Source organism: Beta vulgaris, chromosome 6 (genome assembly GCF_026745355.1).
Source record: "Beta vulgaris subsp. vulgaris cultivar EL10 chromosome 6, EL10.2, whole genome shotgun sequence".
Taxonomy (NCBI): Eukaryota; Viridiplantae; Streptophyta; class Magnoliopsida; order Caryophyllales; family Amaranthaceae; genus Beta; species Beta vulgaris.
The window spans coordinates 39,231,666-39,250,359 of NC_079207.1; the positions used below are offsets into that span (position 1 = coordinate 39,231,666).

General features: G+C 36.4%; 3 protein-coding genes across 5 annotated transcripts in view; 1 reads left to right on the forward strand and 2 right to left on the reverse strand.

Moving 5' to 3' along the window:
- The first annotated feature begins 3,472 nt into the window (after positions 1-3,472).
- LOC125498659 (uncharacterized) lies at positions 3,473-4,416 on the forward strand. Its single transcript, XM_048646911.1, has 2 exons — positions 3,473-3,725; positions 3,830-4,416. Exons 1-2 carry the CDS (start codon positions 3,473-3,475, stop codon positions 4,414-4,416), a joined length of 840 nt encoding a protein of 279 aa, XP_048502868.1.
- A 6,554-nt stretch (positions 4,417-10,970) lies between these two features.
- LOC104896884 (leucine-rich repeat extensin-like protein 5) lies at positions 10,971-11,405 on the reverse strand. Its single transcript, XM_010683671.2, has one exon. It carries the CDS (start codon positions 11,403-11,405, stop codon positions 10,971-10,973), a length of 435 nt encoding a protein of 144 aa, XP_010681973.2.
- Positions 11,406-14,606: 3,201 nt separating this feature from the next.
- LOC104896864 (ATP-dependent DNA helicase homolog RECG, chloroplastic) overlaps positions 14,607-18,694 on the reverse strand; it is a 36,685-nt gene continuing 32,597 nt past the window's right edge. For 2 of the 3 annotated variants that reach the window (XM_010683652.4, XM_048646127.2), the window contains exons 15-16: positions 16,614-17,186; positions 15,974-16,293 (exon numbers count right to left, since the gene is read on the reverse strand). In XM_010683652.4, coding sequence (XP_010681954.2) covers positions 16,201-16,293; positions 16,614-17,186 — 666 coding nt within the window. In that variant the 3' untranslated portion in view covers positions 15,974-16,200. Of the gene's footprint in view, positions 14,870-15,973; positions 16,294-16,613; positions 17,187-18,694 lie in introns of those variants that run through there. The other variant, XM_048646126.2, reaches the window with a different exon arrangement.

An 18,694-nucleotide genomic window follows, 5' to 3' on the forward strand; every position in this document is an offset into this window, starting at 1 on the left:
CTCCTAAACCCTAATTCTAATCTAACCTTAACCCTAATCTAACCCTTAGTCTAATCTTAAACCTAAATCCTTACCTCGAACCCTAACCCACCCAGCCCACCACCGCTCCACCCCAGGCACAACCCCCCGGCCCCAACCCCTCCCCCTCCCCTCCACCACCGCATCCCCCTCCTTTCCACTGCCGCATCCCCCCTCCTCTTCCCCTCCCTCTCCCCTCCGCTGCAGCCCCTACCCCTCCCCCCTCCCTTTCGCAGCCCCGTAACCGCCATAGCGCAGAAATTCAAAAGCCCCCACCCCTCCCCATCCCTCGTAGTCCATAAATTCAAAAGCCCCCCACCCCTCCCCTTCGATGCCGAAAAAATGCAGACCTAACGCACAAAATTGCAGACCCGAAAAAAATCGAGGGGGGAGGCTTCTAATCGAGGCAGAAGCACGGCGAGGGAGAAACCGTGGAGTAGATCGGATAGAAAGGAGAGCGAAGGAGGAGAGAGAAACAGGGCGCTGCGACGCGACGCTGGGCTGGGGCAGTGGTGTTGTAATGCGGCGCTGGGTTACTGGTGTGATGCGGCGTGGGGGGTGGGTCAGTGGTGGTGTGATGCGGCTGGCCTGGCCAGGGAGAGGGGTAGGGGTGGAGGGGAGGGGAGGGGGGAGGAGTTGCCAAGGAGTTAGGGTTAGGGTTAGGGTAAGGTTTAGGATTAAGATTAGGGTAAGGGTGAGGGTTAGATTAGGTTTTAGGCTTAATGATGGCAAAATCGTAAATAACGCTAACGGTGAGTTAACGGGACTTAGAAAAAGGGCATTTGGTGAACGTTTTCGAAAACTGAAGGGTATATGTGAATTTTTGAACATTGAGGGTATATGGCGAATTTTTAAATTTGTTGGTGGTATTTCGTGAAAAAATCGTTTTTATTTTATGTTCTTATTCCTTTATAAAAATAATTTACCTTTTAGTAAATCTTAAATATATTAAATTAGCCTCAAAATCATAATAAGGAAAATATATTGAAAAATTTTAGGACGTAATTTAACTAATAAACATAATTAGTAATTAATGAATCGGGCTTGAAATTCGGAGTATTACACATAATATATTGTCTAATTATTTCTTTTTTTATACGTTGTGAATAGTTTGCTTTGTTTTGATTCTTTTTCCTTCTTACTTCTTTGTTTTCCAAAATCAAGAAAAAAAAATTAGCAAATCAAAATCATTTCATGTTTTTATGCTCAAGGCAAGTTTGGTTACTCCTTTTTTTTTCTTATTTCCGTTGTGATTAAACCAATGAAGTAGAGCTTGTTGGTTTATTTCGGCTCTCCCTATGACTAGGATTATGCACTTTCTTCGGACGCATTAAATTGATCCTAGGTACACCAATGTTAGAGGAGTCAAAAACTGAAAGCTTGCAGAAACCCATAATTCGTGATTCATGGTAAGTGGAGTCGCCTCTTGCTTTGCTAACCCAAGTCAGCTTAATTGTTCAAGCCTTCAACAAATTATTTACTTAGTGGCGTACATGGATCTTCGGCATGGCATGTGTCTAATCGAGAGCTTGCTCCCCTATCTTTCCAAGATCACGACCGAACCGCTTCAAGGAAAGACAAAGACAATTATGTTTTTATTTTTTAATTTAGGACCACCTAATTTTCAAACGCATCTTTCTTTTACATTTGCCCATTTGGAAATTTTTCTCAAAACTGATTAACTTCATTACAAACCAAATGGGATCTTTGCTTTATTTTCCTACCTCGTTTAGTGAAGCATTTGGCCCTTATGACATGTCTCGTGGTTTATGCTCAAAAGAATGAATAAATAGGATGTGGTTTCAAGTGAAGCAAGATTGTGTTGTATTTGTGCAAATGTAGCAAGAATATCATAAAAAAAGAAAAAGTAGAAAACAAAAAAAGTCAAAAAGTAAAGGAAAAATTAACATCAAAGGTCCAAACTATGGACCATCTTCAATAAACATGTCATATTATTGAAAATCCACAGTTGATATGAACTATAAACCTAATATTCCATAAATTAAATAACATAACAACCTGCTACAAGAGATAAAATTGATGTCACGTGACTTGCACATGACATTTTAATGAGTTAGTTTTTTTTCCCTCTTTTTTTCTCTTTTTCCTTAATTTTTCCGAGTAACCATGTCCCCAGCCTATCATTACAACCCAAGGAGATGTAGTCTTATTTGATTGAATAAATTTGGAGTGTCCTTATTATGATGACGTCTGACATTTTTGTTTTGAGATTTATTATGAAATATCTAGTTAACAGTTTTGTCAAGCTCCGCAAGTAGGTAAGCACCAAATAGTTAAATTCTTCAACACCTTGTCCCTAGCCTATTATTATAACCCAAATAAAAATCCATCCGAGCCTAGAGGATTGAGTCTAATGTCGGTGGCGGGAGAATAGGAGTAAGTCTATTGAGCGACCATATTGTGCCAAGATGTCGAGTTATTATTCTCTTGCCCTAAATTGTTTACTTTTTCGACTCCCTCAAGGAGTCTGGAGAAACTAGCTAGGGGTTGGATGTGAAACTAGTTAAATGGGCGTGGTTTGTTGGTTGAGAATGAAGGTGGATATGGTGCTTTTGGTTATCACTTCATTATAGTGTGTTCTTTTATCAACACTTGGTAGATGGGGTTATGCACTTTCTTAGTTCTTCTCGACTTGGTGTAGGAGGATGTAGAGTTTCCTTAGCTTGTCCCTCGAATAATTAGCTCACCACATTGATTTGGTTTGGGTGAATATTTTACTTTGATTTTTTATTCTTTCTCCCTCCCTAAGGGCCTGTTCTCCCCAGCTTATTTTCAGTTCAGTTCAGTTCAGTTCAGATCAGCTCTTGACAATACTTTTACTCTCACATATCACTATTCATTTCAGTTCAGTTCAATTCAGTTCAGTTTAGTTCAGTTCAGTTGTTTTATGCCGAAGAGAACAGGCCCTAAGAGGACTCTTACCTTATGTTTCTTTATTCTTCTCCCTCCCTAAGACTTATGGCTTGATCTTTCGAAATCCTTACAAGAGCATTACGAGTCCTCATTGGCAACTTTGAGGTTTAAATGTTTATTTACGCTAAATACAACATTGACTCCTTAAAAAGTGAGTTAATGTATGTTCTCATCTCTTTTCTTTTTACTTTGTTTAAATAAATTCTTTCTCCTCCTCTTGTGTTTCATCTTATTTTGCTCGAGGACGAGCAAAGCTTAGCTTGGGCCTTGAGGAAGTTTGATAAGCGACATCTATGTTACTTTTAGGGATAGTTTTTAGTTTATTTTCGTAGTTTATTTCCATTAACTTTTACGGATTTTCACCATATACCCCGACAATTTTTTTATTCATCATAAACCCTCGAAATTTTCAATGTTCACCATACATCCCACAACGTATTGTTAATTCACCATTTGCCCTTAATGATTAACAACTATTAACTTAGATGATTACCATGGAGCATGGGTTGAATTATGAAATATGGAAGTGTCTCCTAAGGCGCGGAATTTTTTGTGGTGTGCGTGCACAAACACACTTCCCGTGCGAGCTGCTTTGAAGAGGCGGCAAATCATTGAGGATGCTCATTGCCGTTGCTGCCCAAACAGCAACGAGACATTATTTCATGCTCTCATGGGGTGCGAGAGAATTCAAAGCCTATGGGTTGATTATGGTTGCGAAGCAATGATCGATGGGGGTGAAGACATGGAGTTTCTCGATCTATTCTTGAAGTGGAGTAATCTGGATTCGATGCTTGTTCAACGGGGCTTTTTATTGCGTGGAATATATGGTTCGAGAGAAACCAGTTCGTATTTGAGAATAAGTGCGTGCCTTTGGCAGTCCTTGCCCAACGCATCTTTCGCCAAGTTGAGGATTTTAACTCCTATACTCAGTGTATCTATGTTGGGTTGTGTAGACCACATCTGTCTAGGCCAAATCAATGGTGTAGTTCGCCTGATGAGTTGGTGAAAATTAATGCGAATGCAGCGTTGAATGAGGAAGGATGGGTCGGTATGAGTGCAATGGCGAGGGACAAGGAAGGTAAGGTGCTTTTTTCGGTTGTTCGACGCATGAAAGCTTGGTGGCCATCTGATGTAGCAAAGGCAAAAGCTATCCATATGGCTATGTGTTGGCCCAGAAAGCAAGGTTTGTCGAAGGTCATCATTGAATCTGATTCTCAAGTCATTATCTCTCGCCTCTCCAAAGCGGCTATCTACTATTCGGATTTGGATGCTATACTTGGTGACATTATTTTTCTTTGTTCTGATTTCCTTTTTGTTGAGTTCTCTCATGTTGAAAGAGATGGTAATTATGTTGCCCACCATCTTGCTAGAGTAGTGCCTTTGGGTTATGAGCAATGTTGGGTAAATCATTGTCCTAGTGTTGTCTGTCCTTATGTACTTATGGACACGTTGTCCCTAAATTAATGCACTACTTCTTTCCCCTCAAAAAAAAATCAACTTTTGTTAGGGTAAATGAGAAAAAAAAAGGGATCGATCAAGGCTTAATAACGAAATTAGAGGTTAATTATCAAAAAAGTTTGTAGTCATTAATCATTAAGGGGATATGATGAATTATCAAGAAATTGAGGGATATATGGTGAATTTTGAAAACATCATGAGTATATGGTGAATAAAAAGATTTGTTGGGAGTAATTGGAGAAAACTCCATAAGTTATATCTAGTTTCAGACACATAATCGTATTTCCCCATTTTAGTGCCCAATGATGAAACATACCAATCAAATGTGTGATTGCTTCGAGTGCACCGAAATGCGCACGTGAAACATTGAGATAGTCAGTGAAGCACATACACATAAAAGCACCTACACAAAAGTTGTTTTTATCTCTTGCGTACGATTTTCAGAATTGTTTTCCTATAAGTAACCTCGTGTTCTATTCGGTTTTTCACGTTTTCTACAACTCATATTACGAAATACCTCTCAAAACTCTCTCCATAATACTCTACATACATCAAACACTCAAGCTCCATTAATTTCAAGCTTCAAGATAACTCCCTCTAGGGATCGTTATTCTAGACCCAAGCACCAAAGTTATATTTCCTGAGGGTCAATTCCGATTTTTTTTATTATTATACTGACAGTTTACGTTTCATGATGTAGATCTTAAAATAAAGCATGCTCTTGTATATCCTCCTCTAATATCTTCTTTTTAATTATTTATATATTATTATGTTCATATCAATAGTTACTTGTTAATAAGGACTTAAAAAATGTTATAATGCTAAATTCAAATAACTTGGACAATTGGATTAGCTTCTTAATTAGTAATTTGATTGCAGATTAATACCACAGATAGTTAGTCTTATGTGTTTAATAAACCGACAAAGATTAGTTTTTAGATTGTATAAATATATTAATTGGTTTTTTAATTGGCTAAAACTAGACATTAACGTATTATGTAAAGGCCAATAATGAGCGAATTTGATTCCTTATCATATTCATATCCTCACCCCCGAACACTATCTTTAGTTTATTGACCAAGTTATGAAGTCATGCCGGCAAATCTACATTGGATATGTCCCTGAGTTGTCTCCATGGTTTCTCAAATATCCATTTAGGTTTATGAGTCTTCCCTTAAAAACTTGTAGGCTACTTCTTTTTCTAAACATAAATCTTTACAATGAGGTAGTCAAATCGCGCTCATCCCGCTTAGACTATATATATGCTTACACTATTTTTATCTAGTCTAACCTCTATTTATTCTTTTTTATATTATGTAGCTTAATTTATTTATTTAGTGATTTTTACTAGATTGTAACTCTGAATTTCATAAGTTATTTATCTCCTTTATTATGGTAATTTTATAGTTAATATAATTTAGTTTTCATAATTAACTTTCAATATTTGTTATCTTTTTGTTATTCTTGGTTTTATATTCTATCTTTTCATTGTGTTATATTTTAGTTCTCTCGTCTATACCCTCGTGTTTCGGTTTTCTTGTACGTGCGCAGTTTTGAAGTTGTGGTGGGCAAGTTTCAAAGGAAGACCTGTCTCAAGTCAGTGCTATCTGACCAAGATCACGCCTGCAATGAAGAGTGCGTCCGCAGCCCACAAACTCTACACCACATGCCCATAGCTAAACAATGCAGTTTTTTCAGATTTTTTACAATCTACTTGCGCCCGCAACTCACATGTAGCGGCTACAGTTGATGCCGGACTGCGCCCGCAACTCACAAATTGTGTCCGTGTTGATTATCTTAGTTCTCTGCAGTATTACTCACATCCAACATTCCCCATTTTCTTGTGAACGTGAATTAGCTCATGTTTTATTTTATTTTTATCTCATTTGTATTTCAATTAATTAGTTTTGGATATATGGCAGGGGCGGATTTACTATGGGTTCACTGAGTTCAGGTGAACCCAGTGATTTTTTGGAAAAACATTGCCCAGTTTTTTAAAAAAAATTAAAAATAATTTAGATACTAGATATTAGATATATATTATATGCGTGCAAAGTAAAGCATGAAAGAAGCATGTGTCCCGGTGGTTTTGTATCTCCACTGGTGCACGTGGATGATGTTGAAGGTCTGAGGTTCGAATCCGTGAACACCCTTTTTTTTTTTTTTTTACCTTCTCTTTTCTTTTATCTAAATTTTAAACATCAACTAAGCCCCCAATTCTCATTTCTCCCTCAACAACTGAACAGAACACATCAACATAACTGACATTTCCCCCCCCCCCCCAAAAGCCAAAACCCTAACTCCCTAACAACGAGCCAACGAATAACTGACCATCGACGGTTTGATTTTAGTCTTTTAGACATTAGATGATTAGAATATGTAATTGTAGATTTGTAGTTATGTAATTTTAATTTGTTAATCATTTAAATGTCGAATACTTGAATGAATGAATGTGGAATTATGGATTGTGGAGTTGTTACTTGTTAGTTGTTAGTATTACTTAGACTCACTGACTCAATACTCAATTACTCATAGAATGTGTTGCTTTATGAATTTCAGATTTAAATGTTGAATAAATAAATGTGGATTGTGGACTTTGGATTGTGATTTCTGAATGTTGAATAAATGTTGAATGAATGAATGTGGATTGTGGACTGTGGATTGTGAATGAATGAATGATTAAATGTGATTGAACTTTGTAGTGTCTAGACTCATGGAGTTTAAATTTCTTGCTTGTGTTATTGTGTAGATTGTATTGTGATTATGAAGGGTTTAGAATTTTTTTTACCGGCTCCGAGTCCATAGGATTGGAATACTGGATTTGCCACTGATATATGGAGAGGGGTTTTTAGGGAGGATTTTACACTTCATTTTAGAGAGAAGATTAGAGAGATTAAAAAGGTTCTTAGAATGAGTTGAAGAGTAAAAAAGTTACAATCTAACTTGTCAACTTTGATTTCTCATCTATCCAAGTAAGATCTTTTCATTTTATTGCTGATTTTCTCCTTATTTTCTGTAATTAGTAGCTTAAATATCTAGTTTAATAACTTTAGCTTACTTGTTCTTCCTTTATTGCTCATTTCCTTTTGTTTTTTCAATAAATTAATGAAATCCTCTTGAATGCTTGGTTTGTTTGTCTTGTCATGGATTTTGATTTGGTTTTGCTTTCTTTTGAACTTGTTCAATCTTGTTTAATGATGATTAGTGAGGAGATGTCACGCTGGGACTAAGGTAATTCCCCTAAATTTAGAGCAAGAATATCGGTAGTCTGGAGCAACGAGTCTCAGCGCGGACTTTGGTGAGTCTGCCTCCACACTACCGATATTTGGACTAAATGGAATAATGAGTCTGGGAATGAGTTTTGGTTTCCCAAACTCAATCTCAGGCTTGATTGTGGGATTTTGGTAGAATAAATGTTATCTAAATGTTCAACTTTTGGTAGAGAGTCTGGAGTGAGTTTGAGGGATAAAGTATAAAACTGAAATGAATCTGGAGTGAGTCTGAAAAATAAAAAGTAGATAAAAATTAATGGAAAGCTGATGTAGCATAGTCTGAAGGTTGAGTTTGGATATGAGGGATAAACTCATCCTTATTTTGGTAATTTAGGTTCTATAAACATGTTCAATAGGGGGTTTGCTTGATTACAAACAAACTTGATTTTCAATTTTACATTCTTTTTCAGTGAAGAATAACATAAGGAGAAAGTATTTGCGCATATTTGGTATGGACCAACAGTGTCCATACCGGGGTATATTAGTAATTTTGCCAGAAAAAGACAAAAAAAGTTGACTCTGATCATGTAGGAGAGAAATCAGATCAACTAGGATATGAATCAGATCAACTACAATGTGAATCAGATCAACTATAATGTGAATCAGATCATGGATATATGTAAGTAAAAACCAAAAATAAAAAAAAAACAAAAAAAAGGAAAAGTTGTATTTATTTACAACTTTGCCCCGGTATTTACAAATACCGGGTATGCGCTTATCAGCGCTCAGGCAATTGGCCGAGATGTCAGCAGAATTTGCAGGGAATCTTTGATCCTTTTTTGTATCAGCTTTGGGAATGAAGCTATTACCATTTACTAATACAGTGAGTGACTATGGAGGTGTACTAATAAAGTCTATAATCGACGCAGAAAAAGACTCGTTTGGCGCCCCCAATGTCACAAAAGTTCATTGGGCCCTTCAAAAGTTCTCTTTCCAAATTTTCCTCGCTATTCTCATAGCAATTTTATTTACCTTTTTCAGACACTGTTAGTCTTGTTTTTCTATTAAATTATTTTCTCTCAACGACAATCTTATCATTCTTATGAGTCTCATGGCTTCATGGGAATTCAACTTGAACCCAATATCATTTTAAATGACCCAGCAGCTCGAAATTGTTCAAATTTCCATTTTAACTCATTACATTGTTCAAACCATAATCAACTGATTGACTCTTTAGAATTATGTCAAAGCATTTTTTAACAATATATGGGTTTTTTTACCGTGTGTAGTGCACTAGTTTTTTTTTACCGTGTGTAGTGCACTAGTTTTTTGACTACTTGAGTGTTACTCTTATTATGTTGATAATTGATATAATTGGTGAAATACAATAGATCTTACAATTATGAAAGTAGGTTGATATAACAAGGGTACTGATATAACAGCTAGTGAGCAACAATGTCAAATTTGTGCACTTATATATGTGTCGTTATGGTCTTATGAATTGTTAGTGTTTAAAACACGTTAAAACACTTATTATATGATCTGAGAGGTCAAGTGTTACTAGATTGATATTTGATAACTACTTTTTTTCATTAAAGGGTAATATATAATTGCCAATTCAATATAAAGTAGTAGTATGTGTGTTAGTAATTTACAGTATTTTTAAAAAATATATATTGTTTGTAATCTACAAAATTTGGTAAACGTTATTTTTGTATTTGCTATCTCCACAAACACTATCACATATAACCAACACAAACATTATATATTAATACACAAACACTACAATATAATTGTGGTACTCTGGTAGAAGCTATAGTAGACTCTCCTTGTTTTAGATTTATCATCCCTTGTATAGATATGGTTATCCATAAAAGATAGCACTTCAAATCAAATGTTAACATTATTGTAGTCGAGGGATCCCCACATATAAATGAACATATTAGAGCTCGTTTAGTTACCGTTGGAACTTAATTTTCATGGAAGTCTTATTTCATGGGAAGTAAATTCCCTTGTCTATTTCCTAGGGAATGGCTTTTGGTATTTGGTTGAGCGTAGGAATTTGTAATTGACACAGGAATTTATGATCACCAAGGGGTGGTTGGTGATTAATTTCCTAGACTTTATAGGAATTTCCATTTCCTTTAAAATTCTATTTCCCATGAATTTCCTATATCCTCATACCAAACAACTATCCTATTTTGTACTTCCTAGGATATCCAAACTCTAGTGGAATTTGAAGTGAACCAAAAGACCTCTTAATATTTTGGCCTCAATAATGCCTAGGGCCAGTTACAATTATCGAATATATACTTATTCATAAATTTCTTAACTGATTTTATTAGCTTTTTGCAATTTTCTGTCTAGTACAAAAATTGGAAAATAGACCTTATGATTAATTAGTTTTTTTTTAAAAAAAAAGAAAAACTTCTAAAGAATTAGGGAGAAAATTAATAATTTTCATGAAATCAAATAAGAGAATGGTATTACCTTAATCAAAGTTGTAGAGATCAAAACTTGTCTATGTTTTTATAATTACATATAATTATAACACTTTATTATGTTTTACTATGAAACATCAAACATTAAAATTATACTAAATTGGTGGTTAAACTCTTACATTTCATTTCAAAGATCATGTAGATTGGTGAATTGTAGTGGAACTGTTCTTTTAATAGAATCGTCTTTTAATACTTAACTAGTTATTAGGCCCGGGCTATGCCCCGGGTAAGAAAATTTTCACTTATTAATATTGTACTTTGATATGATAGCACTAAATACAACTTGGTCTAGTGGTTAAAACTTTAGTACATAAACTTGAGGTCGCGGGATCAAAACCTATACTATGCAATTTCTATTTTTTTTATTGTACATAGATTACATGAACTAAAACTTCATAGGGAGAGCACCACGTGGCACCGTTCTTGGTTTACGCACGCCTTTTAATATATTAGTATAGATATAGATTAGTTGTAAAACATAGCAAAGTTGTGACATTACCAAAAATTCATTTCTCGCTTACAAAATAGAACACCAACTTCCATATTAGTGTAACAGGAAAAACAAGAAAAATGGTATAAATAAAAAAAAAAAAAACTGAAAACCAACGGACCCAGTATCCAACACAGGATATTTTTTTACTAAACACTAGTATATGAGAACATGATTATGAGAAAAACTTGATGTACTCTTAAGTCTTCTAACAAAGGAAAAAAATATACTCCCTTAATCGGAAATTATCTGTCACGTTAATAGTGTAATATGAACTCGCAACGGGATAACTAAATTGAGACCGAGATAGTAGTTTACTGTTTACATAATAATAATCACTAACTTGGGACTGGGGGATCATTCAAAAATAAATAGAAGAAGAACAGCAACAAGAAGCGTTGACAAGGAAAAGATGTGAACAGTTGATGTTGGAAGTGAAGCAGACGCCAAAGATGATGATGACTGATCAGACGGTTGGTGTACTCCGTTTCTGTAATAATAGGGGAAGTAAGGGAGTATAGGATCAGGAGGTGGGGGCATGGTTATATCACCATCATAAGTACCTCCAGCTCCAGGAGGATAGTTCGGAAAATTCCCAGATGGAGGTGGTAGAGAGTATGTTGGAGGTGGGTAAGACCCTGTTTCGCTAACAGGGGTTGGTGGAGTTATGGTTCCAGCGATCGGCGGCGGATTACAGGGATAAGGGCAAGCTTCGTCCGCCGCGATTGACACGAATGAGTTGAGGGTGATTAAGGAGAGAGTTAGTAAGAAGTGAAAGTTAAGTTTAGCCATGATTGAGCAGATGGTGAAGGTCGAAGAAAACAGAGGAAGTGAATGAGTGAAGGAAATAATAAGGTGGGTAAGTAGTCTACTAATGTGGGGTTGGCTTATTCGTGAAGACTGTGACTTAAAAAGATGCTCAAGGACTCAATTTTGTGAGTTCAAATTGGTTGGGCTCCGTTCTCTAAGAGTCACTCCATTCAAATGCATAATTTTAGTCATCAATATTATAATTATTTTTAAAATTTGTTTAATCATATTATGCACTAAAGCAGTCAATTCAGTTACTTGAGTCGGGTTCAATAGGTCATCTCAGTCGGTCAATTCGTGTTAGGTCATTAGATTCAACAGGTTGGGTATAAGTCTAAAACGGTCTTAATTCGGTCAGGTTTGCCTCGATTTGTTTCTTCTTTCAGGTTCGATCAGGTTAGAACTTTGAGATAGGTCATCTTTCATGGTCATGTGACGTCGTATCGGGTTTATCACATGTTTGTGCCATGTCATTTCAGGTTCCGTAGGTCCATAGTTATCAAACAATAACGATTTGGGTAATGGACAGGTTTAAGTCAAGTTCAGGTCGGTAGTTATCATGTTTGGTTACAATTAGGTTGTGCCATATTTGGTTTCAATCGTTTTGACTACAGAAGGGGTCATGGAGCTTATGTGGCACTGCTTCACATTTATCTCATTATTTAAGGTTTCATTATGCTTGAATAGTTCATCTAGTTTATTAAGAAACCACTTCGTTAGAAAACAGCAAAATACCTCTTGGGTGGTCTCTACGGGGTTTTCGGGGGTCTCTATATATGCCTTTTTGAAGTAATGTTAGTCTGTGATTTATGTGATTATGTGGTGAAATCAACAACAAGTCAAATTATCAACAACCAACAAGTTGGGTAAAATCGGATAACGGGTAGCAACATGTGAGGTAAAATCAATTATGGTCCACAACAAGTCTGATAAGATCAGGCAGCGGGTCGCAATAGGTCGAGACAGTAATAAATCGATTTCAGGTCCTAATCAGGTCAGGTGTCGAATCAGGTTTACATCATTGGCAGGTCGCATCACATCAACTATCGGTCTTTTTTGGGTGGGTGTCGGTTCAGGTTTAGGTCAAAATCAGTTATTCAGGTTGGATGCATTTTAGGTTACATGTGAGTTGATTTACCAAAATTTCATGCGCAAGACAGCAGCTGTTCATTACAGGTTCAGTTCGGGCTCTTAGACCGAGTCATTTTTTGACAATTCTACTGTGCAGTATATAAAAATATATAAAACTAAACTATCAAATAAGAATTATATAAATATTATTATTAATTCGCAATATATCATGGGACTCACGTATACAACATAGTCATAGTATATTGGAAGAAAATTTAAACAAAAAACATGTGTTATTTGCAAACTTCTATTTTTTAATATTTCATTTTGAGAACTTCAATCCTAGTTGTGCAAAAACCATATGAAGCTGATCAATGACAAATTATTATGATAATATATTCATGGAAAATTTAAGTACTTAGGACTCATTTGTTTACTGTTGGAACTTAATTTCTATGGAAAGTCTTATTTCATGGGAAGTAAATTACCTTGTCTATTTCCTAGGAAGTGGCTTTTGGGCGTTTGGTTAAGCATAGGAATTGTAATTGATACGAATTTCTAATCACTAAGGGGGGTGTTGGTGATTAATTTTCTACACTTCATAGGAATTTTCATTTTCTTGGAAATTCTATTTCCCATAAATTCCTTATCTCTTGCATGCCAAACAACTACGCTATCTTGTACCTTCTAACAAATTCAAATTCTAGTGGGATTTCAGGTAAACCAAACACCTCTTAAATTTTAAGTAATTTAAAATTGATCGAGCCTCTCTTCGAGACAATGCCCATAAAAATATGAGAATAAAGGAACCAACTGAAAGAATAAAGGAACGAACTGAAAAAATAAAGGAACCAACTGAAAGAATAAAGGAACCAAAACAAAGAATAAAACAACCAAGTGAAAGAATAAAGTAACCAACTGAAAGGATAAACCAACCAACTGAAAGGATAAACCAACCAACTGAAAGAATAGACCAACGAACTGAAAGAATAAAACAACCATCTGAAAGAATGAAGTACTGTTACCATACCATCATTGATATAATAATTTGCTTATAATAAAGTAGTGTGACAACAAAAACATCTCATATGTCGATCATCATCGAATACAAGTTGCCATAGCGTCATTGATGATGATCATCATCATTATCAAATTGTTATTGTCGCTAAACAAATCAAGGAAAATGAATACGGGGATGAATATCTGATGTCGCAAATCATACCTTCGATCCTTTTGAAATTTGGCATATATAGAAGCATGAACTCATATACACTCAGAGGTGAATTAAGAACACCAAATAGAGTCAAGGATTGCCGCAAAATACTACTGGTAACTCGAACCTAGTAGTTCGAAATTCTTCAACCAAGAACAAGGGGTGCGACTCATGCGGGTGATGCTGCGAAGAAGTTGAAACACAGATGGAGGTCTACAGTTCGCCGGAGAGAGAGGGGTCGCGCACTCGAGTGGAGTCTATTATTAGCCCGTCCGACCAAACACATTGGATCAGACGGTATGACCCAATAGTTTCAAAAAAACATTACGCCTTTCGTGCTGGTAGTCAACTTGATGAAGCAATTCGTTATTGGTGTAACGAAATTGACGGGCCCCGTTCTTTCCTTGGGAGTTGATGACCAAGACTCGAATATTGGCTTCAGGCATCGAGTTATTCTAGATCCTCACCAAATCTAAAACAACCTAGAGGCAAAATTGCCACTCCAAACTTTCTTTCGTATTTAGTGAACTTTTTCCAACATAATATATTTGCAATGTTATTTCGTTGTGAGCGCTAACGATAGAAGTTCAATCACTTCAATAGGCATTTCTTATTTCTTACATTGATACAAGTCCAATAATATGTTACAAAATAATACTTTGTGTTTGTTTTAAATGAAATATAGGAGATTGACACGTGAATTTAAAAACGTAAAAAGATAGAGAAAAACTGAAAAAGAAAGATACATATAGTGAGGAGAGAGATGGAGAGAAGTAAAATATCAAATATAATAATGTTTCATTTACATTAAACAAACTAAAGTGGCAAGTGTTTCATTTATTTTAAAACGGTATTAATTATACAGAAAATAAAAGCAAAAAAGGTTACAAAAACAATACTTAAAAAATTAGATATTAAATAGCAATACAAAAGCTTTAGAAGATAGAATTTTACATATAAATACATAAAATGAATTAAGAGAAAAACCACAAAAAGTTACGTAATGTGGTCAAAATATTTGAAAAAGATATCAGATCAAAGATTAGAATAAATGTTTAGGTGTTACATTTTTCAAAAGGGAGAAATATAGAATCATTTCTCTGATGGAGTGATTCATTTATTTAAGATGAGGAATGAACGCTTTATATGTCATGCTATTTGTCTGCATGCACAAATAATAATTGTTAATAAAAGCATTTTCATAAACCAAAGAATCAATCAGCAAACTGGCATGAGGATGGTTCCTCAACATAAAGGAGGGTCAACCCAAGAATCAATTTATATTCGTTTTTTGTTTTGAGTACAAAACAAACCCAAAAGAGGTATAATTAGGGAATACTAGGTACTGTCTTAATTATTGGTTAATTGGCAATATTATCTTCGTTGTTAGCTCAGGTATATTCCCACTATCAGTTGTCTTACAGGAAGCTTCCACAATTGCTATTAGGGTTGAGAACACTTGATCTTCACAGGGTGATTGGTTCACTTTGTATGAGGTTAGATATGAGATCCATGGATTTGAAGTGAGTATTAATAAGGGCTCTGTTTGGTAGATGCATAAGATTTTTAAGAGCATATTATATACCATAAAGAACATTTTCTACAATAAAATAACATAATATATTGGTTTCCTTCGTTTAGTTCTTTGCAAGAAAAGTGAAAAACTCCTTTAGGTCTTTACTGCCCCCAATCACTGCCCCGACAATACAAAAATTTGGCCTTCAGATACACAATTTCAAGTTAAGAGATCATACAAAAAAACATTTGGGGAAACTGTGCATGTCATTGATTTTCCCCAATTATACTTCCCAATATAAAGCCCAAGATTCACTCGACAAAGAGCACAAGTCCAACACCCTAACCTAAATAATGTTTGCCAACCCTCTCTAGTCCGACCTCCTTTTTTCTTCTTCTAATAACTCTTCCTCTAACTCGCTAAATCCCTTCAGCCTACCCACCATTTCCAATAGCCAGCCAATGCTTCCGAGAAGTTGGCAGTTTAAATCTGCTTTGCACTGATTTTTCTCCTCCATCTCCTCCTTAGTTTCATCCATTTTCACTGAAGGTGTATGAGTGTTCCGAAAAATAATAATACAAAATGATATTAGATATCCAAGGAGCTCATGATGCGACATCCAACTTGTCAATTAACTGTCAATATAGTACTGTAATAATTCCCTCATTCTGTTAATAAACTAGGAGACATCCTATATTTCTTGACATTGTGTCCCTCGTCACCTCGGTTAAAATGGTTATGCAACAGAGAAAAAAGACAGGGCATGCTGAGCTTGTGCCCTAAAAAAATTAGCTTGAGTAATTAGTTTTCAATATATACATGCTTCTCAGCAGTTGCTTCTATAGATGAGTCCTTACTACTGAGAAATCCAAAGGAACAAAAAATGTTCTATCCAAAAAGATAGTGTTCCATTGCCTAGTCTTTCAAAGATGATATATATAATATAAACATGGATACAAAACTTGATTACCTGCACCTCAATCACCTAGGATAGAAAGTGGCTGTCGCATACTAAGCTCAGCTTTAAGCTCCGGGAATAGCTCCAGATCATGGGAGGTGCTTAGTATTTTCTACACAAACAACGGAAACGGGAAACCGAGTTAAAAGCACCATTCAAGCTCCAGGAGCACAGCAGGGGAAGGATAGGTGTATTGCTAAAGTGTGTTTGCATGTGTCAGTGCTGAATACAGAATAAAGTCATGGTATAATAGGATATGTCACAAATTTGTTTGTTTTGCACAGATTAAGGTAGGACAGCTGAATCACTGTTTTAAGGTAAGCAGAATCTAAGAGCATTACAAAGAGCAAGAATCAGAGAGGAGACAGATACGGATGCATGCAAACGAGTTAAAAGAACATCAAAACAGAAGAAAAATGGAAAAATGGGTACCAGTGCAGCCACATGAGCATCTTGGATAATAGATCCATCAATTTCCAGTCTAGTTATAGGAAAATCAGGAAGGTGTCCAGACTGCTTCTTTCCAAGCAAGTCACCAGGTCCACGTAGGAGAAGATCAACTTTTGCCAGATGAAATCCATCTGACGAGTGTTGCAGCACCTTCAAGCGACCCAAACTACTTGCAGTCGATGCAACAAGTATACACTTGGATTTCCTAGTACCACGTCCAACTCGACCTCGAAGTTGGTGCAACTGTGCCATCCCAAATCTTTCAGCATTCATAACCACCATCATGGACGCATCTGGCACGTCAATTCCTGTCTCAATAACTATAGTAGAAAGAAGTATCTGCGTTTCGCCATCTCTGAAACATTTTAGTGCTTTATCCTTTTCATCACCCTTCATTCTTCCATGTAGTAACCCACATTTATAATTCGGAAACTTTGAACATATAGTGTCATAATCTCCTGAAGCAGCACGCAGCTGGGGAAGTTGCTCAGATTGTTCAATTACTGGGTATACAAGATACACTTTCCCACCGACTTCCAGTTCCTGGAGCATTATCTATTTGCAGAGAAAAAGAGAAAAAGTTATGCATCATGAACATGAAGCATCTTTAAAAAGCCATGCAACTCATCAAGCTATACTTGGCTAGATACACAGACACCATTTCACATTTCAAAATGATACAAGTCTTAATTTATGCAGTGAGAAGCCAATTGGCATAACAAAGTGATAACTGTAAAACAAGAAGAACCATATGTGAAATTGAGCAACTGATTAAGTAAATGCTATTTCCTCTGTCGCACAAAGAAGCATTATTTAGAGTACTACCCAAAGTTTAAGTGGATTAATGGAAATTTTATTGTAAAAGTGACTAAACTAACCTAGTATAATTTATAATTAATTGAAACATATGGGTAATACATGCTGTTGACGAGAGAGGCGAGGGGGCAGGGGGAAGAGGAGGGGGCTGCAAGGCGGGGTGAGTGGCTCCCGGGTGGGGAGAGGGCTGCCGGGTGGGAAAGGGGCTGCAGAGGTGAGATGGGGTGGGGGCTGTGAGGGGTGGGGGTTGTGTGGGGTTGTTGGGTGGGGTGGGGGTGGGGGTGGGGGTTGTGTGGGGTTGTTGTGTGGGGTTGTTGGGTGGGGTGGGGTGGGGGTTGTGTGGGGTTGTTGGGTGGGGTGGGTGGGGGGGGGGGGGGGGGGTTGGCCGGGGGTATTGGTTGCAGTGGGGGTAGTCTGGGGGGTTGGGGGGGGGGGCTGGCCGGGGGTAATTGGTTGCATTTTCTCCGTCATGGTGGTTATGGAGGAAGAAGTTGAGGGAGAAAGAAGAAAAAAATTACAGTATATACATGTGCGGTGTACGGTAAATACGGGAGGCAGATAGTGTGATTCAAAAGATACTATTAACTACTGCCTCTATATTTTTTTTATCTTTCTCACTTCGAATTTTGATACTATTCATAATTAGAGAGAATCTTTTAGATTTTTCTCAATATATAAGAAAAAATATAATCATGTGGGGTATTGTTTGATTCGTCTCACTGAGTACATTATTAATATTTGATTATTATAATTTTTACTAATACGTAATGAAAGATATTTAATGTTGAATAAATGCATTCGCAAACGTGCAAAGTCAAAGTAGGAAAGATAAAAAAATACCGAGGCAGTAATCTAGAATAATACTCTAGCTTATTCACTAGTTTAAATAGAAGAGATGGGTGGTGGGCCCTAAACTGATTTTTAAAATAATAGAATGGACAACTGTCATGTGACCCACCTAGTACTACTAGAGTTTATTAATTTAAAACCTCAGCAGTCACACTCAGCACCCTCCCTACCAATTTTTATTCTCTGTCCTCCCTCCACTCTCCTCTCTCTCTCTCCTCTCCTCTCTCCTCTCTCTACTCTCTCATGCCATAATGATTGCAGGAAGTGTATGGAGTTTGGTTAGCTCTCACCAGCATTTTACCCCCCAAAAGCTTCAGAAATTTAGCAGAAACCTTCCACTTCAAGCTGGTGCGGTGCTATCACGTAAATATTGGGCGAGCTAAGTTCAAAACAGCTAA